At 36.4% G+C, this 24017-nt stretch overlaps 1 protein-coding gene across 1 annotated transcript in view; it reads right to left on the minus strand.

Annotated features, from left to right (window-relative positions):
• Positions 1 to 227: 227 nt before the first annotated feature.
• The window catches only part of LOC118257031 (atrial natriuretic peptide receptor 1-like), a 34780-nt gene continuing 10990 nt past the window's right edge, over positions 228 to 24017 (minus strand). The window contains exons 7-23 of the mRNA XM_050716545.1: positions 22978 to 23123; positions 20326 to 20398; positions 17795 to 17942; positions 16797 to 16883; positions 16386 to 16529; positions 15366 to 15487; positions 13593 to 13734; positions 10147 to 10195; positions 9089 to 9193; positions 8024 to 8143; positions 6997 to 7090; positions 6195 to 6282; positions 5316 to 5455; positions 4077 to 4229; positions 3042 to 3140; positions 933 to 1024; positions 228 to 392 (exon numbers count right to left, since the gene is read on the minus strand). Of these exons, the coding sequence (XP_050572502.1) occupies positions 228 to 392; positions 933 to 1024; positions 3042 to 3140; positions 4077 to 4229; positions 5316 to 5455; positions 6195 to 6282; positions 6997 to 7090; positions 8024 to 8143; positions 9089 to 9193; positions 10147 to 10195; positions 13593 to 13734; positions 15366 to 15487; positions 16386 to 16529; positions 16797 to 16883; positions 17795 to 17942; positions 20326 to 20398; positions 22978 to 23123 (1967 nt within the window). The remainder of the gene's footprint in view (positions 393 to 932; positions 1025 to 3041; positions 3141 to 4076; positions 4230 to 5315; positions 5456 to 6194; positions 6283 to 6996; positions 7091 to 8023; positions 8144 to 9088; positions 9194 to 10146; positions 10196 to 13592; positions 13735 to 15365; positions 15488 to 16385; positions 16530 to 16796; positions 16884 to 17794; positions 17943 to 20325; positions 20399 to 22977; positions 23124 to 24017) is intronic.

Raw genomic sequence — 24017 nt, forward strand, 5'->3', positions numbered from 1 at the left:
GCCATTACCCAGTAACGCCCAGGTTTTTTGTTTGTTTGTTTGTTTTTGTTTGTTATATATTTTTTTTTATCTTGCCACTGGTAGAAGAGGAATACCAGTGAATAAAATCTAGGCTAATACAACCACAAGGCCAAAGGAAGGGACATGCTATCTATTTTCTTGCTTTCTAAATCAGCAGGGTCATCTAACAGGCTGAAAGTCGTATGGATGTTGAAGTCAGTGAGTGGCTAGTAAGCAGGACTTGAGAGAGGATCACCCTGAAAGACACCTGGTATCAAACTAAACGAAGTTCTGTTGGGATCTTGAAGAGTCACAGATGGGCTGGGGACTTCCTTCTGGGTGGCAGAGGTTTTCTTACCTTCAAGCCAGTAAGTTACCATGTCTCCTTTCCCCTGAGGAAGAAAATGAATCATGGGGTTAAAATACCACCCATCATTTTTGTAATAATCTTCTCATATCACCTTAAGTAAGTCCTGAAAGGAAGCTGATGTGCCTGTCAGCCATTTTACATGTAGGAAAACAGGCACCAAACCTTGCCTTGAAAGACCGTGCTCTAATGGAAGCACCATGGATTAAAGCAATTATTTGAAGTCCCATCCAAAACTGCGTCCACAAGTATACTAGTCCTCTTATGGAAGTGTTACTATTTATATTTTCTCTTAATTAACATATTTGATTTCATTAAGGAATGACTTGACAAGCAGTACTTCCAAGCTGGGCTTAGTCCTTCACTCTCTGAATTATCAGGGTTGTCCATTAACAAGCCCATGGAATTGGTCCTGATTTAAAGCCTAAGCCCCTCTTTTAAGGGTCAGGAAATAAAACCCATGGATTTTGAGATACAGAGGACTGCATGGGTTAAAATTCAGGAACTCCAGAGTACTTTCACACTCTCCTCTCTGAAAAGCTGAGTATAAATGTTGCATACACACCTTGACTTGTAAATTCCCACGGCATACTAACACATACTCTCCAATCTGCTCCAACAGCTGGTATGCACTTGAACTGCACTGTATTTTAAGAGCTGGAAAAAGAGACAATTGTCATATTGTTGTAATGATTTAACCATTCAAAACAGACATATATCCCTCTGTGTGCCAAAGACTTCAAGGCTCATTAATGAACTTCCTCTTTCTGTTTTCATGTCTTTGCTGTCATTCCTCTGTTATTTGAAATGTTCACACACAAGCTCCGATATCCTGGCCTCTTTGTGAGGGCATCTCGGGACAAATACATGGCTGTCAGCAAACTCTACTCTTCACATCCTGCATCCAATATTATTTTTCTACTCCTCATAGCCACCTGACTGAAATTACTGACAAGCACCCTTTTCATCTAGTGAAGAAAGCTCTACATGCATAGTTTTACATCATGGTTAATAAAAGCCCAGTGCTGCCATCATACAAAAAGTTTTCAGCGAAGTCTAACCATAAAGGAAAATGCCATTCTTGCTCTGTCCCCAAGCCTGTAAATAAAAACAGGGGTAAGGGATAATACTACAATACTTCCACTATTCATTTATCTATTTATCTGTTTATTTTTGACAATGTTTTTTTCCTTAGCTGAGAAACTATCTGTACCTAAACATTGGCTGTTTGCCTTTTGCAAATGAGAGAATAAAGATCAAAGAGCAGGACAGATAGTATGAGTTCAGAATACTCCTGCTTTTGAAAAAAAAAAAAAAAAAAGCAGCAAATTTTTGCACAATGTGGAAAATTGCCCCCCAAATCTTTTATTTTCCTTTTATTTTTCTTTTATTTTTCTTTTTTTCTTTTTTTTCTTCTTTATGAGATACATACAGAACAAAAGATGAAATATCAAGAATGACGGAAGTAGATTTTGAAATCATCACTTTCAAAACACTTTCAATGAGACCATACAAGGAGCCTGAAAAGAGGATGAGGAGGAGAGGAGCTTTTGGGGAGAGTGACAGGAGGAAAAATGCTGCGTGTGTTCCACTCATTTGCTTTGGAAAAAAATGTTTATAATGGTAAGAAGGAATGGATCTGGCTTGATTCTCAAATCCCCAGGCTAATCCTCCAAAGCCATGATGTAGGACCACTCTTCTTCTTCCTGCTTTGTTTTTAGTGGATCATGCAAAATATTGAGTATCACTTTCTATCCTAAAATTAAATTTGACAACACCTCAGATTTCACCTAATTCAAAAATTCATTTTAGAAAGCATCACAATATAAGCCATAAAACTATTTAGCTTCATTTCATGACTGAAAGAAACAAAAACATGGCATCCATGATGTCTGGCCTTGATTCATTCCCTCATTCTTTATTATTTTATTTTTTATTTTATTTTATTTTATTTTATTTTATTTTATTTATTTTATTTTATTTTATTTTATTTATTTTATTTTATTTTATTTTATTTTATTTTATTTTATTTTATTTTTTCCAGTTCTTGTTGTTCAGGCTAAAATATTTCAGAAGCTGAGATTCAGATACTCATACTGGCTGAAAATAAAGCTTGTTAGCTATACATGGGGTCCTGTTATCCCCTGGGAAGAAGTGAAGATAACTCCGTGGTTTAATCTACAGAGATTTCTGTCTAATCTCTTTTTTTGGGAAACACATATATAACCTTCTATATTGGCTAAAGACAGACACAGCTCCCATGGCATCTTACTATCTCCTGTGTTCTTCCTGGGATGAAAGTTATTAGTTAAAAAAAGGATTCATGAAAATATTTTTCCTATAAACGCAGCTGGGTGCAAGGAAAGAATATAAACAGTTAACCTACACATTTAACTCTTTCTTTTATCTTCTCCAAAATCTGATTCTTGTACACCATTTCTTATTGTAGAGAACTGCAAAGCCATGATCCCCCTCTAAGACTTGGGAAATCAAGGGGATGGTTACAAAGGTTGTAGAGAACAGCATCTGCAAATTTGGCTACAGAAATCAACACCATCCTTACAGAACTTGAAGTCATTGAAATAGGACAGGACTCGACATTTCTCAGCATAACATTTTTGCAGTACTCATTAAGGGGTGGTCAGAACTGCAGCTGCAGTTTGCAGCTTGATACCTTCACTGGTAGATTCCATCCTGGAAGCTGTGTTCACGGTATCTCCAAATAAACAATACCGTGGCATTTTGGTCCCAACAACCCCAGCTACAACTGCCCCTGTTAAGAAAATAAAATAAAATACGTTGTGTTTTTAAATCACATACTCAGCCATAGAGCCTCCTGGCTGCTTCCTACATTTCCTTATATCCCATTTATTAAAAAGATAAGGAAGAAATGCCAGTACTATCTTGGATGGATTATGCATCATGTTTACATATGCCTTGCAGAGAGCCATGAAGGGAACTGCAAAAGGGCGTCAAAAGAGAATAGTGGAGGAAGTAAGGATGGGATGGAAGTATCATGCATGAGTTTCTGCACCTGCAGAAATCATTTTTCAACACTACGAAAGAATATTTTGTAGGACAGGGAGATAGGAATGCTCACAGTAGGAGCTGCCCGCAAAACATCCTCTAGTCATGTGGAAAAGTGGGAATAGGAAACAACCTGCTCTTGCTGAAGGCAGAAAATGACCATGTGCTTCAAATATTAGTTTTGATTCCTTCATGTCAGCCCCAGGGGATTTGAAATACAGAAGATCTGATCTTTGCTGAGATAACATAAGCCACTCAACTTGCAGATGCTGAGCTGCACAATACATGTCCGACTCTGTCTATCAAAAAGGAGCTGCAATCATATATAAGCTTAGATCAGGGAGCTGGGAGTCTGAGAGTGAAGGCTAGAACAAAGACTGAAGAAGCAACTCACTGTTCTGAGAACAGAACAGATGAAAAGGACAAGTAACAGACACAGAATGCAGTCCCCACTTAGATCAGTACCTTAAAGTACTGGGACCATACTGTGTTTCCAGTGTTGGATTCCAAACTGTTTTCCCAAAGTTACATGTACCCAATAACCTATTCTGCTGGGATGACCTCTATAAGGTGCTCCATCCCATGTCAGGAAATTTGCTTCATTTTTAAATGGAGAGGAAATGACAGTACGGAAACATTTGTTAAACCAGAGGGGGATTCTTTCACAGCCCTCTCAACATACCTGAATGTATTCCTGCTCTTATCTTTAGGAGGGTGTTGGGCTTGTGTGGGATCTTAAACGTCTTGCAGACGGCCACAAGGTCTAAAGCCATGCTTGCGATCTCACCGGCATGAAGGATCCCATTCTCTCTGGGTACTCCCGACACTACCATATCTTTAAATAACAATGCAACTGTGTTAACCTTTGAATTACACACATGATTACCAGATGCTGCTAAGTTAGAAAAACATAAAAGCACTATTTCCTCATATCCTGAGGCACAGCTATACCTGCTGTGCAGAGACAGACAGAAACAAGAGAAGTACAGAGCAACAGCTCATGTATGTAATTACACTGCCTCTGAAAAACATTGGATTTCCTTCTTACTTTTCATAAGGCATATCCCTCCCTCCCTCTCCTGAGGATCTTTGGATCTTTCAAATGGGACAGATAGTGGGCAGGTGGCTGCTTAATACCTTTTGTCTTTGGGTATATGATTCCCACCAGACCCTGTCCTATACCTACTGGCAGCGACTCTTACTGTGTGGGTGAAGAAACACGTCTCTTCGGGATTTCTCAGGTGCATTTTTTCAAGAATTCTGTGCTCTATAAAGTGTTCAATCAAAAACCTAGCTTGTTTTATTTTGTTATGTTTTAATTCTCTACTAGCTAAAGAATTCCTGTTTGTCTCATCCAAAACTGCTGGATTCTGCTGGGTTTTGGATGAAACTCAGCTATAATGATAGTCAGGTGCCAGAAGGTTTCTACAATGGCAATTAAAATGTTGTTTTCCTAAAAATCCAAAAGGAATAGGCAGCCAAACCCATACAGACTGGGGCAGAAGGCTGTCGCTGTCTTTGAACAAAGACAGAGATAGTATAGCTTAGAGAATGTCATTTATGTTCCCATGCAGAAGGTAAATTTTTCAGTCTTGCTGCTGTGAAACAAAAGTTTCCAATTGGGATTAGTCAGTTGCCAAGGTTTAAATTTAGACCTTGCAGGTCATAGGAACTAAATAAACATCAGGGATTGTTCACTCAGCCCAAACATCCCATCCACAACATTCACCAACTGCAGAACTGATGAAATGTATGTAGGAAAATGTTGCTAAAAATTGCTAAGGGTGTGCTAGGACTTCTGCCCCAATTGTTTTGTGTCTTCCCAGTGGTAATAAGCTTTGCAAATCTCCTTCACCTGTTCTTAATTGTCATCAGTCTCTACCCTAATGTCCCATCATTGCCCACAATTCAAGGAACTTACAGGCATCTCCTATTGTCTCCACCTTATAGACATCATAGTTATCTATGATTTCATCAAAAGCTGTATAAAGCTTGTTCAAGAGATCTACCACTTGGTAAGGTGTGCTGCTGCTGGAAAGCTGAGTGAAGCCAACTATGTCACTGTAAAGCACAAAAAGAACATAGGCATTGTCTTAGCCACAGCAAACTGGTAATCCCAGACACACAATAATAATTTCTCAGTTGAATTTGCTCAATATTAATTTTTTTTCAGTATTTCCTTGGCTGAGTATCTTACAGAATAGTTCTATCTTCAAACATTTGCTTAAAATGAAAATAAATGCCTCCCATTTAAAAGGACTGACTGACCTAAGTCTTTCTGCTTACGAATGGCATAAACTTTTTTTTTTTTTTACGGCTACACTTTAATCTCTCAAAGACTATTTAGTCTTCAATTTTTGATTATGTACAAATGAAGAAAGAGAACTTAATAGCTATCCACTTATGACAGGTGAAGATGTAATACAGTTGTTGCTTCAAGCACACATAACCACACCAAGTGTCAAAACCTGTAAAGGTATGTGGACTCTAAGCAAAGATATGCTTCCTCTACACAGCTAAATACTGGAACCTTTACTTAGGCCTATCCTGTGTAATACATACATAGAGTGATTTTAGAGCTCCGCAGTAGTTTCATTTTTTATCTGCATTATTTTAATGAAAAAAATAAGAATGTGAGAATTTTGAAAGACGTTCATTTGCAGAGTCAAATGTTGCCACCTGGTACAAGCAGTGGCAGTTTTGATAGAGATTTGGTGCTCTGCTAGGAGCTTCACCTCTGCTAAGAGCCTAGATGTTTCTTCAGGAGTCATTTCTATTACTATATTTCATTTTTATTTACCTGAAAAAGATGGTGGCACTTAAGTAACTTTGAGCTTGTGCACGTTTCCCCTGCCTGAGATCATCTGCTACTTGCTTTGGCAACATACCTGTTATAGAAGGTAGCATACTGTTACTATTTTGACATGGATAAAAGAACACAGCAATCATAACATGCTTGTTTAAAGGTATAAAAACAATGTTCATAAAGGTGAAATATTTTTAAGGAGAAAACAGTCCAGCAACAAAATCTATTCTTTTTTAAGGTGAGAATTCACAGTAAATCTCACTGATAACAAATCCAGATTTTTCAGATGACCCACGATTTTTAGTTAAGATAAATCAATATCTATACATTCCAAGCTTGTTTATTATCTCTTAGATTTTCTTGATCTTCATTATTTCTGATCTTGCACTTTCATGTCCTTTTCCTTTTCCTCTCCTAAGAGTTATGCCTATTCCACATTTCTTTTATCCTTAGGAATTCCAGAATATGTGCTTCCATCAAAAGTAACATCAATCCAAAATTCCCCAATATTTACAACTATACAGAAGGACTGCTAAACAGGATAAAAATAAGCCAGAGCATTGCAGATTATCCAGTCAAAGTCTCCCGATATTAGAGCATTGACTTTTACTGGGGGGAATATAAAAAGCAGTTCAACATCTTTTCAAATTTGCAAGGAACATATGCATCAATTAATCACCAACTAAACATTATTTTTTAAATAATCACCTATTAAGGCATTTCTCTGTTTGTAATCAGAAATTTAAAATCAAATATTATTGAGAAGAATATCCAGCTTTTTTGCTACAGAACTTACTATACAACAGACGATCAGTCTTCTGTTTTTCATGCATTAAATCCTGAGTTCTCTCAGAAACCAGTATCTCCAGGTGTTTACTATATTTCTCCATCTAAATAACATGGAGAAATGCACAAAATAATCCATTTACTGAAACAGATTCACAGTTGGATAGGATTTAAGCATTTGAATGATTTTGCTTTGAAAATATTTAGATAAGCAAAGGCCCAGGTCTGAGATAACTAAATTTTCCTTAAAAAATCCAAAGACAAGATTTCTCCATAGGTAAATTAATGATTCCAGATTTTAAATTGTTGCTTACACCTAAGAAGGCGGACATCAATCCTAGAGATTTCAGAGTCTATGTAAAAATTAGAGGACAAATCCAATACAGAGATCAAGCTACGGATGTATATTAAAATACGTTACCAAAACCGAAGAAGAATGTAATTCTCAACCTTTTGTCAAAATCTTACAAAGCTCTTTCATAAACTTTCCTGCTATGCTATGCTATACTATGCTATGCTATGTTTTTTGCATCCTTGCTCTGTGGGAGGCAACAAGCTGTGGAGACAAGAGTCTCTTTTCTCCTGGTGGGCTTAAGATGCTCAAAATGCATCTGTAAACATACTTGAGGTATGCAGGGATTCTATACCCCCAGTTCTGTAAAACCACCCCCTAGCCACAGGGGAGGCTGTAATTTCCTGCAAGTACATAAAAAAAACAATGGCATTTGAATGAAGAAACAAAAGTGTTCCCCTGTAAAGAAGTTGAAAAATTTAAGAACTGACAGAAATGGGATGAGAAGGAAAAATGGGCCTCAACAGAACTGCAGCTTATTTTTTTTTTGCAGTTTAAATTACAATTAATCTGCTGGAGGTGAGTGAATGACTGAGTGTTTTTATTAAATATAAATGAGATCAAACAAAAAAAAAAACAAAAAACAACACATACACAAAACCCCACACCAAACAAAACCAGAAGTAGAGATGTGAAGGCCATTGTAACCAGATTAATTTGAATTGGATTAAAAATCTAAAATTACCAGAGTCATCATCATGTCAACAGGGCTAACTTTATTAGGATTCATCTTGTATAACATTTTCTTGACTTGTTCAAACGTAGGCCTTTGGACTGGATTATTTTTTCTGCACTTTCTGATTAGCTGTGACACAGAAAGAGAATGAGAGAAACAAACAGCCTTTTGTCATTTCATGCACAGGTAGTGTTTCCAATTAATATTATTTTTTTCTCGGTGCTAAAAATGTGTGTGAAGCCCTATCTACAGCTTGTGAAAAATAGTAGGACTATACTGAGGTCTCCTGAACTATACAGATCTATACTGTATAATTGAATGAAGAATTTAAGTTCATGAAAATTCAGCTAGGGGAAATCATGAAGTAGATGTTCGCATTAGTCCTGCCAAACTCTGTTTAAGCTCTTGTCTTGTGTTTTAAGTCATTGTTATGCAATTGGAGTCACATGAAGACTTGTCTGTACAAAATATTCACAAGCATTTAAAAACTCAAATACATCTTTAAAACATTAACTTCCCACTGAAATCGAATACTGCTTATGAGAAGCTTGATACATTTCAGTTGCTACAAGGCACAGAAGATTAATTATTTAGCTCTTAAACTGAAATAAGGATGCCACAATTTTGTTCAGATTTAATTGAACAGAGATGGAATGAGGTTTCTTTTTAGTCAGTTTGAGGCTACAAAAAACATAGATCTTTTGCATGAGAATCAAATTGAACTCATACTTTGCCTGAAACATATACTTCAACATTTGAAAGCACTTCATCTGTAAGCTAAACAGATACAACTAATATAAATTATGCATGGAACCAACACATAGAATAAACTGAAATTGCACACAAATCATAACTGAATATTAAGAAAAAAAAAAAAAAAGATTATTACACTCAAAATTTGAGGGGACAAATTGACTGTTTTTTTTTTAAAGGATATTAAAGAAATTTCATTGTGTTTTGTTTGAGATGTGCTTCTTGATTTCTGAGTTGCTTACGTTCATTGCCATGAAAGTTCAGTCACATTTCTTAAGTCTACTTCAATAAAGAATTTTTGTATGTAATATTATATCTCACCTCTATGTAATCTGTGGGACATGGGCAAGAATTCTCAGCCTTCCCTGAAATTAATTCTGCCAAAGGTGGACACCAAGAATATTCAGCTGAATGCACATCATCTTTCTAGAGAAAAAGGGATTAAACAAAGCTGAAAAGGTAGTGTGTTTTTATATATCCTTTTGACAATACATTACTGTGATCATCATTACTTTTATGACAACTTCCCATCAGCAGAAGATCACTTCTGTTTTTAAATAAGAGGACAGAGAGAAAGAAAATAACAATAATAATAATTATATATATATATATATATACACATATATGAAGTTCAGTCTAATCTGAGCAGCCTTGTTTATAAGCTTTTTCATAGCTGGAAGGGTTCAGTCTCAGTATTTGCACCAAGTAAACTAAAAATTAATACCTGGCAAGACATTTGGTGACTTTTGAGAATCAACAAGACCTTTGTTGGTCTGTTGTCACAAACCCTTAGAAGTGGAAGAATGTCAGCTTTGAGTTTTAGTTTTTAGAACTATTGTTGTGCAAATTATTTCAGACAGTACATTGTTACGTATCCAGAACCTCTAGTCTCACTTTCAAGGTGCATGTTTTTGTTTGCCACTTAGCACTGATCATGAGACACATGCAAACAAGACATTTTCCTTATAAAGAGGTCAGGTGCTCTTTTAAGATATTCTTACCAGTGCAATACTCCACTGAAAGTGTCTATGGATGGCAGGAAGGGCAAGGAACAACTGCATACAAAAGAAAGATGCTAAGGCATACCTTTGTCCTCACATTTAATGTCAGAGAGCTGACACAAAAGCAATTTTGGAAGTACAATTATTTTCTTCATACACTCTTCTCTAAAGTCCTGAAGGGGAGACTGTTAGGTTTATGTGGAAACCCTAGTTGCATGTTCCATTGGAACTGAATTTGCACCGAAAAATCCAGAGGAAAATGGGTGCTTAAACAAACAAACACGAAAAAAAGGTACAGGTGCTCAGCATTTGATTTGTATCTTCAGCAGAAACAGAATTAAAATTACCAGGCAGACTTCAAAGTTCACCTTTACTTACTGGCATAGGGTCACTTCTTGTGGCAATTTCTAGTAAAATGATGGCATAACTGCAGAATAAAAGGAAACCAAAATCTTAATGAAGTAACAGCTGATGGAGACAGTGATTTTAACTTTTGGGGATTTCTCATTCTTCCCCACTTTATGACTGAAAGCTCAGTATCCCAAAAGAGAGGATGGCAACTTTTCTGCTGTTACTTCTCTGTGTTTTTGGAGATATGTCACTGACAATTTAACTGTAACCTACTTGCACAGTTACCATTCTGAGAGATGAAGCATTTGAGTTTGATGGACAGCAAAGCAATTTTCTCTGGAATTTAATAGAACCCAGAAGGGATATGTGCAGGGACTACATGACACCCACCTATACAGAACAGGTCTGTGCTCTAATAAATGGGCAGGAGCAGGTTCATCAGAATCATCATCAAGAAGAGTGGTCCCTTTTTCAGCATAGATCACTGTTCTGGAAAATCGCCGTAAAGTTAACGATGAGACACAGTGTGCAGAGCAGATTGTATACAAAACGAATTTTTTCTGCTTCTTTCTGAATGATATTTTCATCATTGACATCTTCCTTAGATGAACCAAGGTTAAACACATTCATCAAGGGTGAAGAATGGAAAAAATGGGTTAATGACTTTGTGTTCAGTCTTGTTGCTGAACTCGCAAGAGATCTTTTGGAACAGTGATCTCTGAGAAGCCAACAACTCCTCCAGCCAGCAATACTGATAAAGCTGTTCTTGCCTCTCTGTATATTCAAACTGCATAACAAATAACACACTATATGCATCTTTTCCTGAATACATTTATTCTTATGGGGAAAACTGCTTTGCAATCTGTTGTACTGCTAATGGTTGGTCTGCTCAGCATGGCATCCTAGCCATACAATGGGTATAGCTATCTATCTTCTGTACTACTGGTAGGACACCACTACCAAACAGAATAGTGCGTATAAACCATACTGAATAATGTAGAATTAATCTGATGAGATTTTTATGTTCTTTTGGGGGGTGATTTGGTAGCAGAAAGGATTACCAGTCCTGGTGAGACAGCAAAGCTCAGATTTTTCATGGAGAATGATTAAATGATGGTAACTCCAAGAAAGCAGTATCGATTTCATTCATCTTTAGCAGCAGTGTTCAAGAAAGGTCCTAACAGAGCGGAAAGTGAGATTCACATAACCATTACAAATCACGAGAAGCCAATCTAGGAGAACCTGTGACTTGAAACAGCCTCTTCAGCTTGATTAGGAGGTTCTTTCATGTTCCTGTTCTCATTTCCATTTTAACTTTCCCATCTGACCAACACATTCCCTGGAGAACTTTAAAAGCATATGATTCATCTGTAAAAATTACAAAATTACAAAACCTGCAGTCTTTGCTCTTTCTTTATTTGGGCCATATCTTCAGGAATGTTAACGGAATTTTTGCACAGTAATTTTTGACACTGAGGATTTCAAGGCTAGGTCACTACTTCCTGGTTGGTGATACCACACATTTATCAGGAAGGCTTACCACTTGCTCGTATCAATGAACACAAACTGTGATAAAACGCAGAGTTTGAAGACTACCTCAGTTAAATAGAAAAACCTGTTAATACTAGAGAATACTTTTTCTTCAGTCTCTTTTTCTTCGTCTTTCTTCCCTGACTTTATATTTCATCTCTTGTCTTTTTTTTTTTTTTACCAAGCAAGAATTATCTGCAGTACAGCAAAAAGAGACCTGGATTTTTCAGACACAAGAACTGACAGCAAGATAGGTTCAGAAAGCATTCACTAAACCTGTCAAAAGTTCATTGTGTATTCATCAATGATATGAGAAAATCAGCTGTTAACACTATTTTAAGAGGAGTTCTTGGCAAGAAATGGTTTCCGGAGGCCAGGTTGTCTGCGAAGTCAAGTAATGTCATCTAATCTGAATATGGGCAAAGAGTAAACCAGGCAAGCTGCAAGGAAATAACAGTTCCTGGAAAATAGAATGCTTTCTGAATGTGGAGCAATGATAAATTGCAATGCGTAAGATGACTTTAAAATTACTGCTTAGTTGGAGCACAGTACTTTCGAAGACCAGTCAATACTGAAAAGTAAGGACCTCCACAGGACAGAACGACAATAACCAAATATATTAACATAGTGACAAACTGCTTTTTTGAAGCAAATTCAAATGGCATATTTGGACCACCCATAGATTTAAAAAAAAAAAAAAAACCTACAGAGACCTCAAATTCTTATTTACACAATCTGACCTGATAGAATAGATTAAAATAATAATGTCCTAGCAGGTATCATTATTGTATATGCACACCAGGGAATAACATACATGAATCCAGTAAATCTTGTGTTTATATACAAAATCACATCTTCACACTACATAATTTTTAATGTATCCTAATTGAAAAAAAAAAAAAAGAAAGATTTAAACAACATTTTCTGTTTCTAGAACTAAATTTTCAGTAAAAGCCCTGCAACAGTCACTTAAGGCCATAAGCATTTATTGTGGCCCAGTGTAGGACTCAGACTTTTTGATAAAAGACGGTAATATCTACCCTTTGGTAAATGTTGTTAATAAACAGTGCTAATAACTATGCCCTTGTCTACTCAATCTGCATTTCAATCTTTATTTGAATTCCAGTAGTTTATGTTCTGCTAGCTACTAAATTTGCCAGATTTTGCAGATTTGCCAATCTGCTGTACTGGGAAAAGGGAAAAAAAGGGGGGGGGAGGGGGGGGGAACAAAAATCTTGTAGTCCCATCTGTCCTACAACTTCTCCTTTGAACTGGTTTTACCTAACTACTGGAAATAAGCACAGAGGAAGAACACATTGAAAGAAGACACATTGGAAGACACCAAGAACACATTGATGCTTAATAGAGAAAATATGTGGGAAAAGGAAAAAATATTGATGATTTTTTTTTAAACGCAGTACGATACCTTTTTTATTAGATTACTATTCTCTGAAATTTCAACAGTAATCCTTTTTATCTGAAAAGTGGTTGGATCTGCTTTATAGGAGATCACTTTGCAATAGCTTGTTTGGCTGACAGGTTTAGCCTTCCACCACTGGCAAGGCAAAACTCGATAGCCAAATAAGTGATTGCAATGATCTCCCACGAAGATTTTCAGAAGGAGAGGGATTGACTAATTCACTTGTACATTCATTCCTCTTCCTAACTCTAATTGTTCTCTGCAAACAAAACATTGTCACTGTGTGCATGCAGCAAAACTATGTGTTTACACAAATTATAGAATGATGGAATGCATAAATATGTTATGACTCCTGAAAAATTGATGCCATTAACTCTTTTTAATATTGCCATTACTGAAAATCCTTTTTAAAATGCAATCAAACGTACCCCTGGAATGACCACAGAATTACACTGAGACTAATAGTGATGAAAGAATATTTGACTTGAGATGGGATTATTAAGTGACAGAAACAGGAAATTACCTGTAGACGTCTGTCATAGAATTGGGTTCAAAGTCTGAAAGGGAATGGATTTCAGGAGCTACGTAAACCTGTATAAAATGCTGCTGGTATGAGCTCGACCCTTCAGGAGAATCTTCTCTTCTGTATGACTGCAAACCATAATCTTACATGGAAGAAAACAAGAAATAAAACTGTTCAGCATTTCTCTGAACACACATGAATTGGTATATAGTGACACAACTTGACAAAGGAATTATTTTTCCCTCTTTGAAATACTCATCTCTATCTAAAAATGATGTGTGCCTGGTGGCCTTTTGTCTCTAAAACAAATGTAAGATCTGGACAGCAAATATTTGGATGAGATTGTTTAACAGCCTTTTGAGTAGGACAGTTAAACTAAATGGCCCCTTCCAAGCGGAATTATTCTGATTTCACAAAACTACATTCAGACACAGTGGGCTCCCTTCAGTGCAAGACTTAGTATGCAAATGTAGATTTCTGTTCTACTCATCCCCCAATCCTCATCTGTGGCAGGTTGTTAGAGTAATTACAAGTTAGACAGACTAAAGCTACTAGAAATCAGATGGTGAGCTTTACTTTCACACCACTAGCTTGAGAACAAAGGCAGATAAACGTGAGCAGCTACACTTTCAGCTTAACACAGAAGAGGCTCTCAACATCTGACTGCATTGTAGAGGAGAAAAAAAAAAACTGACATCTGTTTTCTTAGACTCAGCTGTCTGCTGAGTGTAGGGTGGGCAGGATGAAGATCTCTGTCTCTTTTATGGAGTGACCTCTAATTAAGATGGTCCTAAAACTTCATTCTTTATATTGGTGCTTATTGGAGTTTTTCTATTAGTCACCGTATCAGTTATTTGTGAGGTTTGTTTTGCATTATGAAATCTGAATAAGCCAAGAGTATTCAAATTCTCTACAGTGTTACCAGTTAACTTCTCAACAATCTCACAGGGACCTCATCTAATTCAGAGAAGCAGTGCTAATATGATGCAGTTGATGTAGTCTAGCTATCTCCATTTTTTATGTTTTTCCTCAGGAAAGGAGCAAAGCAAATATTCCTGCAGGCAGAAGGATAATAACAGAGGTAGAGAAGCAGCCATGGCCTTGTGTAGGGACTGTACTCTTAGGATGAACCTTTGAAAGTTAAATCAGTTGCTGTTGTTTTTAAGATAGCTGCAGGTTATAGAGTGTAATAACTAGTTTGGGAAGTGAGTAGGAGAGATGAACATTGCTTCCATTCCCTTTGGCAGCTGCAGAATAAAACACATTCTCCCCTGGTTTTTGTGCCCCCATAGACTGCCCTCCTGTACCAGGAGCAGGACAGATCTGAAGCTCCATATGTGGGAGAATAAAATTCAGCTTTGTTTACAGGACTGCAAAGCTCTGTGTCGAGTCTGCTTCTCTCCATAAACTATCTTTTGTTCACCAATCAGCGTTATTCCATATCTTCACAGTGAAGTCCATGGTTAAGGTTTTCTCTCTGCATCAAAACTGAGAATGAGACAGAGTTTCTGCTCAGACTGATGTTGATAGACTCCAACATTTAAGGGATCTGATGTGTGCATCAGTAACACGTCACAGGAGAGACTTGACATGGTAATGTAACATGAAGTTTGCATCAGCACAGGGAACTTTTAGTGAAGGCTGTTAAAGTCAGCACTTCCACCAAAACTTCACATCATCATGAATGTGCTTGTGAACAGTGTTCAGTGTGAAATCTACATGCGTTAGTAGGTTATCTGGACAGTTTTGAAATTTCATTTATCTTCTCTTTACCTGCAATTTTACAAACCCATCTGTCATCTATCACACAGTTATTAGACTTCAACCGTCCATGATACATTTTGTGGTGGTGAAGATAGGCCATTCCTTGGGCAATGTCAGTAGCAAAAGAAAACCTGAAAGACAAAACCCAATGAGCTAGCATTTCCACTAAGCCAGATCTTCACTCAAGAGTGGATACAAAGCCTACTGAAGCTGACCAAAAGGCTCCTCATGAAAGGCTCCTCATGACTGAAACAGCTCTGAAATCTGTCACTGCATGCCTGTTTTCAGAACACTTGAAGTGGGTGGCTGAAAGCCCTCAACTCTCAATTGTCTGGATTCACGGCCTTCAGCCTTTATTAAGACAGTTCAGTTTACTCTAGAACTTCTAGAACTTCCCAGTATGTTTGTATTCTTGCAACTTCTTTTCAAATGTTTACAAAAGAAACACATTTTTATTAACTTTCTCACTTTTTTGGAGGGCTTCCTCCCTTATCCTCTTTTTCTTTGCTGAAGGCAAACAATAGGCAGAAGTATAAAGAGCATGCCATAAAGATTATTCTCAAAAAAATGATAGAAGTGCCTTTGTGGAAGTTTCGTTAGGATGCTGTGCTCATTTTCTGTATCGGTAAATAAAATAAAGCATTTGGAGGTATGTTAATCATTTCACTTACGTGCCTTTACAGTGCTTTTTAATTAATTGCAGATACCCAAGATATTTGGGAAAAGGATGAATGGAAAAGGGGGCTTGAGAACAGTTTTGCAGAATAAACAGGGGTGGGTCGAAAAGTCATTGGCTTAGCATGACCAGCACTCAACGTATGATTGCTCAAAAATCCAGAAGACATGTTAGGCTAGATATTTGAATTCGCTCTTTTTTCTTTATTCTCACCACATTACAGTGTAGGTATATCTCTCCAAGTACTTCGTTTACAATTAGAATATTGTCCCAAACAGCACATAGCATCTATCAGCATAGTTTGTATCTTTTAGGTTTTCAATTTATTTGTTTGTTTATTTATTTATTTTTACCTGAATCCCCAGTTCAATGGGATGTCTTCATTGAGCAGAACATCACTTAGGCTGCCTTTGGGGCAGTATTCTGTCACTATGGCAACATTGGGCACTTCTATACAACCACCAATGAATTTGCAGAGATTGGGATGGTCAAGTTCCCTGTAAAAATTAACATAAAACACAGCACATGAACAATTTTCGTGGATGTCCCTCCTAGTTTTTGCACAGTAATGGGAAAGCCAAATGCTTTGTATTGAAATATATAAAGAAAAGTAAAACAGTCCTAAGGAGATTTTGATCTAGTATCAAAGCAAAGTTTGAAGGAAAGAAGAATATGAATTTATAGTAACCTTTGGACAGATTGTAACCTCTGAAGAACTAGTATAAAAATCAAATAGCATATGGTTCTCAGCTTTCCCTTCTTACCTTACTTGCTTTACTTCCTTACGTATGGATTTGGTCAGGGTGAATGCCTTCTTCATTATTTTCTTTATGGCCACTGTTCTACCATCACTGAAACAGAATGAAATGCTGTTCAGAGAGTTTTAGGCCAACTTCATAACTTCATAAGGCTAGGAAAATGGACTGGATATTTTTTCCAGAGTGGGCAGCTTCATATGTCTAGAGATGAAGCAGGGAATTTGAGCATGTCCATATGCAGGTGTGAATCTGAGTCTGAGTGCATGACAAGGTTCTGCTTCCATGATAAGGGAGGCATTAGTGCTTATACTCAAGCATCCTTGATCTGTGTATGCCATTTGAAACATGAGAGTATTAGAATCTAGGCAGCTGGATGATAGAGTAGCAGCAAAGGAAATGTCAGAGTAATAACCCTGCTATCCTTTATTTCTCTGTCTACTGTTTTGGAGATCCACCATTGATATTTAACATCCTTCTGCTCTCATGGGATGAAGCATTCTCCACAATGAAGCATCTGAGCTTGACAGGTAGCAAAACAATTTTCCCTTATAAGAATCCACTGCAGATGTATGCAGGAACTTAACTGATACCCACCATATAAATGCACTGACAAACTTCAGTTCATATAACCTAGCTGTGCTCTACCTCCATTTTAGAAAAAGGGCTGCATCAAAACCTTGATTCCAAATATATTTTAACAGTAGCCATCATTCATTAACATCATTCATTAATGTGCAAGACACATTATGCAGTCATACCCACATAACAAGTCCAAAAAAGAAAAGGAGAAATGATAATAAAAACAAAACCCATCAAGTTACACTTTCTACAGCCAGTAAGCAGTACAGAGGTCAAATGATGATATTAGCTTTCTGGATTTCACGTAACAAGAGAAGCACAAGCTTTTTGGAATACCTGTTGACAGCAAAGTTGCATGAACCAGAAAGTGTGGTGAAACAATAGGATAATAAATATTGCAGAAAATGAGTAATATGTTGACTTACTATCTCCCAGTCTGGGTGAAGTACTGTTTCTTGGACGCATTAGCAGCTGCTGTGCAGGAGCTCAGAGCAGTGATAGAGCTGGTATTGGATTCACTAGGTGCTGGGGGAGCACTCATCACGCTTCCTGTTGCTGCCCCTGCTATGGAATCTAAATGAGAAGTGGGATTAGTAAAGGCAGCTGAAGATGAATATTATTACCAAGGTAGAGACTCCAGAGGCAGACAAATATAAGGAAATTTCCAAATATTTGCATGCAGAACTGGTCTTGTTAATGTGTAAGACAGAAAACCATTTTTTTTCAGAATGTGACTACTGCATAAAAAGTCAAAACACCTCCAGAGGTGATGCACTGCCAGAGATCTTTCCAACCAAACCTCAGGATTCTATGCAAGTTTCTCTGCTTTCAGTGCTATCAGCCCTTGCTGTTATGGAGATGGAGAGGACAGAACCCAGGGAAGCAGAGCAAGCTCTGTGCCAGATTTTAACAAGTCTATTTGGAGCTCCTAGAGGACTGTAAAGTACAGGGGTGTGGGAAGTGATTCTGACACCAGAAGGAAGTCAGTGAAGAGCAATAATACAGTTAGATGAAAAAATCAGTAATCTCAACATCTTCTTTATTTTTTTTTTTAAATCTGTTGACCAGCTCAAGGTAACAAAATGTATTTCAAAGAAGATTTAATGAATTACATATCATTTCACCATCTCCACCAGGTCTGGCCAATTACTCTCAGCATTGACAAAATCTCCCAACTCTCCCTGGTATCATCAGCATGCAATAGAGTGCTGCTGAGGAAGTTCAGCATCAGGACTGTCATGTTCCCACACCACAGTTTTATCCACATGCAGTTCAAAACTGCATTGACATTTGGAGTCTTTCTATGGCATTCCACTTAAAAATATATTAGAGATCCCTGAGATAACTCTGATAATATATATATAGGTGCAATGGACCTTAAGAGGAGTAATTTTTCACAGCACAGGCTACATACCCTGTCTGCAACACTGCTGATGTATTTCCATCTAAATAACTGTACATTTCAGGCCACTGTGGCTATGGCTGGGTAACTCTGTTTGGAGGAGATATACCGTCTATTTCAAAGACTCTTCACATTATCAGTGCTCATTACTCTAAGTTGTTAGTTATTTTCCTAACTAGGTCTTAAACAAGGAGGTATTAAAAAGATGTTTAGATGTAGAGCTTAGTGATATGGTTTAGTGGAGGAATTGTTAGTGTTAGGTCATAGGTTGGACTAGATGATCTTGGAGGTCTCTTCCAACCTAGATGATTCTGTGATTCTATGATTCTGTGAATATTGTTGTTTTGCAGATTATTCCCCAATTAAAAAAAAAAAAAAGTTTTTCATCTTGGATTTTTAAAATTAATTGCCAAGCACTATTTTTTAATCATGTCTCTCATTTCCCTTAGTTTCTTTCTATTGTTTCTCCTCCTTTGTGGTGTTTATGACCTCTTATAATTGACTAACAGCTGGAAATCTACTCATGTTCCTTTTTTATGTATCGAAAGACACTTGTCCTTGAAAGTTCTACTTCCATTTTTACAAAATTGTATTGAAATTCATTTTATGTACTCAAATTAATTTCTAAGCCAAAGTCTGTTCTTGACTGCAACAAAGATATCATATTAAAACTACACAGAAATTAATGTTCAAGTCCAAGGCTGAAGGTATCTCTACTACATTAGTGCAATAATGTTTTGATATTTCTACTAGCAGCATGATGACATAACACAGCTAAAGCTGATATCTTTCTAGCAATTCCCTGTAGAGACAGAAAACAAGACAGTATATACAGACCTACCAACTTCAGCAAACTACAGATTTACCTCTTCTGAGGGTCTAGGCACTGCTTTCCTTCTCTCTGAGGGTCTAGGCACTGCTCTCCTTCTCAGTGCTAAAGCACTGAACAGCAAAGTGAATTGTATAATCTATATTTATTTTAAGTGCAGCATACTAAAAGATAAACAACATCTAATTTTATTCTTAACATGCTTAGTTACAACAAATTTAAAATTTATTTTATATCCTGAAGGTAAAATGAAAAACAAAACAAAACAAACCACCTCAGGTCTCAATGAATTACTTTTTGCAACAAATGTGCCAGAGTTCTCAGTATTCACTGAGAAAAATGAAGATCTTTCATTTGATTTGTGCTAATACAGAGCAAACTAGTGAGGCTAATTATACAAATCCATGTATCCACTGAAGCAAGTATAATTTATTTTATCCAAGTCCAGAGGTTATCTGTTTATTTTGGGATAAATCTGTCTTTTTAAATTGACAAATCACCATAAATAACAAAGAAACTAAAATAGCTTAGATAACTAAGGTTTCAGTAAAGAAAAATGCCAGTAATCAGCTCAGAGAACTTACAGGAACGAATCTTTGGATATGTCTTTCACAAATTTGTACATCTTTTGCAAGACCATTAAAACATGATGTAATTATAATTTAGATTATTTCTTAAAATTATTAATGAAACTGATAATAATAACAAAATGACAAGTTACTGACCTTGTTTGATGCATTTGAAGTCTATAATCCAGCTCTCATCCCAAAACAACTTTTGTTTCTGATATTGAAACCACTACAAAAATAAATAACATTCATTCCAGATGTAGCTCTACTGATTTTGAAAGAATTCATCCAGAGATTTATTTTTTTTTATATGAAAATTTATAAGTATCCCCCAAAATTATGATGTTTAAGCATACAATATACATCATACGAGTAACATTAGAACTAATATTCCCAGAGGAAAACAGAATCTAACATATTTGAAACAGCGTATTCCATACTCCGGAACCTAATGACATGTAATATTTTGCATTGGCTATAAACTCTTTCCATTATTGTCAATACATCTTATGCAGTGCATTTAGATCTCAGACGGGATGTCAAATGAGTTGTGTACATCACCTCATGCCATGGAAAACTTCTGTGCTGCCTAAACGCATGGCAAAAATACTCTAGTGCGCAGCCTCAAGAAAAGCATCAGTACATGTTATACCCTGTAACAAAATTACACCCTCACCAACAAATAAGACCATGTTATGTCAAATACTCTAGCATAAAGAATATTACATAGAGAATACTAATAATCGGCTATTTCTTAAAGAAGACATAGGTCTTATAAATAGCTGATTTACTGCATTTGCAAAACAGATATAAAAAGTGTAAAAAGTACTTTCAAAAGATGAGCAGCAGATTAAATTACACAGCTGCATACATGCAATACATGCAATCAGTAGCAAAATAGCAAACCAACGCCACATTTCACCATCACTATTCCATTTTATATACTGTAGAATTGAACATTAGAAATTATGAATTCACTGAAACGGGTAGCAAAAGTCTAGATAATACTCAAGAAACATGGTGTGGAGACTGTGCCCATATTTTGGCAGAAATTTATGACTGCTATTGAGTTCATTAAATAAAAATGAAGTTATCCCATTTATTTCAAAGGGTTTCTGAGAAAAGATATCTACATTTTATCTTGTAAAGGTATGACTGAACAAAGATACATCAGCTAGAAGTGACCACTATGCTTGCTACAGACACTTAGATCAAAGGAATCCTCTCCTTTGCTTGAATGATTGAAGAAGATATTAGATTCCCAGGTGGTTCTTATGTGATATTAATAACTGAATTGGTTAAAAAGATCTTTCCTATATTGTTTATTCATCACCTCAATAATTAAAAAAAAAAAAGCTATTACAGAAGTTAGCAGAATGAATAAGTATATAGCAAAGAAATAAAAATAAAAATCCCCTCCCCCCAAAAAAACACACTCAAACCCTACAGAAAAATAGCAAAAATAATAGGTAACTTTTGCTATATAAAGTAACTTTTGATTTAGATAAATCTATGCAAGGTCAGACTCCATTTTCCCTTTGTACAATGCAAGTTGTCTAAAACTGTCTGAACTTCTCATCTGTTCAACCACACATTTCTATCAGAGCATATTGTTTTATAGGACAGTTCCTATAAGCACATTGTCACAGTGTCCATGTGGATTACAAATGCTCAAATAAGAAACAGAGACACAGGGAGATTAAGGCTTGTTTTTCAGAAGTGCTTCAGTTCCTAACTTGCAAAGCCAAACAAAGGAACAAAACAGAAAAAAAAAAGTAAATTGCTATTGAGGCTTCCTTCTCCTCCCATTCCTTTTCAGCACATTCAACTACCTCAGATGCTCAGTGCAAATGCAGCATGCAATGAAAACAGACAAAACAAGAGTCTATTGATTTACAGGATCTATAGGCCAGACCCCAAATAAATGATTTTGTAATTACAAAGCCACCATAATGACTCTACCACTGCACATATTCACCTGCTATGTCTTTGTTTTGAAATTCAGATTTTTTTTCAAGGTGTGAATACATGAGGAATACAGATCCTCTTCACTGTGAATCAGTAAGTCATAATAATTTGCTGTCATCTCTTTATTCCACTCAAAGGGATGCAAAAGTACTTCTCCTATATTCATATACTACTCTCTCATTATTCTTTTTTTTCCATCATAATTCTGTTAAAATTGATAAATTTTAAGCAAAATGAATCACTTTCAACTGAACCAAACTAGTTCAGTTACACTAAGAAAATAACTGAATTAAAAAAAAAAAAAGAGAAAAAGATAGATCTCCTTATTCCTTTTGAACGTCTAGCTATCAGTACGTTAAAAATATAGTTGAAGGTGCTCTATTACATGTTGTATTTGAACTCTTAGACTTAATGACCTATGGTGGACCTGATGCCTTTATGAATTTATCTGATTTGTTTTTGAATTCATTTATACTTCTTGTCTCCACAGGGTTCTGGAGCAGTTATCATAATATAATTTTATTCTGAGTGAAAAGCACTCTCACTTCACTGGCAATCCCTCCTTCCAATGTTGTGAAAGACTGTTAATAATTACTGCTTCTTCCTTCACCATTATATATCCCTCTGTTACATTCCTCTTTAGTCTTTTCTCTTAGGGGAAGAAATTTCCTAGAACAATTATCCTCCCCTCATAAAGAAGCCAAAAATGGTTTATTTTCTAGCATGCAGGTTCAGGATGCGGAAGAAAATCTATACCTCTCCTAAGAGAACACTCATTCAAATCAGTGAAATAATGGGAGTAAGAGAGAAGAAATAAAAGAGGAGAGAAAGCTTACTTACCAGGACTGTCATAATGAAGGCAGTGCAGACTAAACCTACTGGTAAGGCGATTGCTATCCTAGCATCAGCTGATAGCGGGCATTCCCCACAATCTGCTGGACAGATAGAGCAGCCTTCTTCTTCCTCACAAAAGCCATCTCCACAAACTGATTAGAAAAGGAAACCCATATCAGGATATTTTATAGCAGTTTCATCCATCAACATGGTTGAATTCAGATTTAAACACTTGGTTCCTGAGGTAACCTCAGAGTACCAGAAAGAATACATTTTGAAGATTCCAGAGATAGTACTACAGCAGCTGAGTTTATTATTTTGGTTTTCAAAGTGATGTAGGATCTCTTTGATCAGATCAAATTGTTAATGACATGAGAATCTTTGACTTTTTTGTGTGTATAAATAATTTAATTACTACTCTGTTTCTCATTGTCCATCTGATTTGTTTGTTTGCTTGTTTTTCTGAGACAAGAAGTTCCTCAAGGCAGACATTGTCTTTTGAGTTTTTTGCACATAAGTCAGCCCTTGAGACCTCCAGAAGTAGGTGATTCTTTCTCAGAACCAGCAGACTATGGGTACTTCAGATTGAAACCTTGCTACCCATGCTTCAAGGATTTCTTTTCCTCCAAGGTCTTAAGAAAATTATCAGCAGCATCAGCTGTGATTTAAAACAAAAGCCCTAGAGGACAAAACTCCTTCTCCCATGTTCCGAGTGCTGTTTCAATTTTACCTCTGTGCCTGAACTAATACAGTTCTTCACTTCAGCCTCCTGAGACAAGCTCAAGATATTATTCTGTCACTACAAAATATTTAAAAAAAAAATCCTCAGCAAAACAAAATCCACTGTTTTCATCCACTCTGCAGTTTCTTTGGTTCTGTTTGTTTGTTTTTGTGTTTGTTTTTGATTTTAATAACATTGAGGAATATAAACTTCCAGAAGAGTAGCTAACAAGAAAACTTTGATGACGTTTCTGTTTAACCAATATTCTTCTTCAACTTGTGTGTTTAATTTACTAAATAATACCCACTTTTATATTTTGCTTTGC

The sequence above is a fragment of the Cygnus atratus genome, chromosome Z, assembly GCF_013377495.2.
Source record: "Cygnus atratus isolate AKBS03 ecotype Queensland, Australia chromosome Z, CAtr_DNAZoo_HiC_assembly, whole genome shotgun sequence".
NCBI classification, from domain to species: domain Eukaryota; kingdom Metazoa; phylum Chordata; class Aves; order Anseriformes; family Anatidae; genus Cygnus; species Cygnus atratus.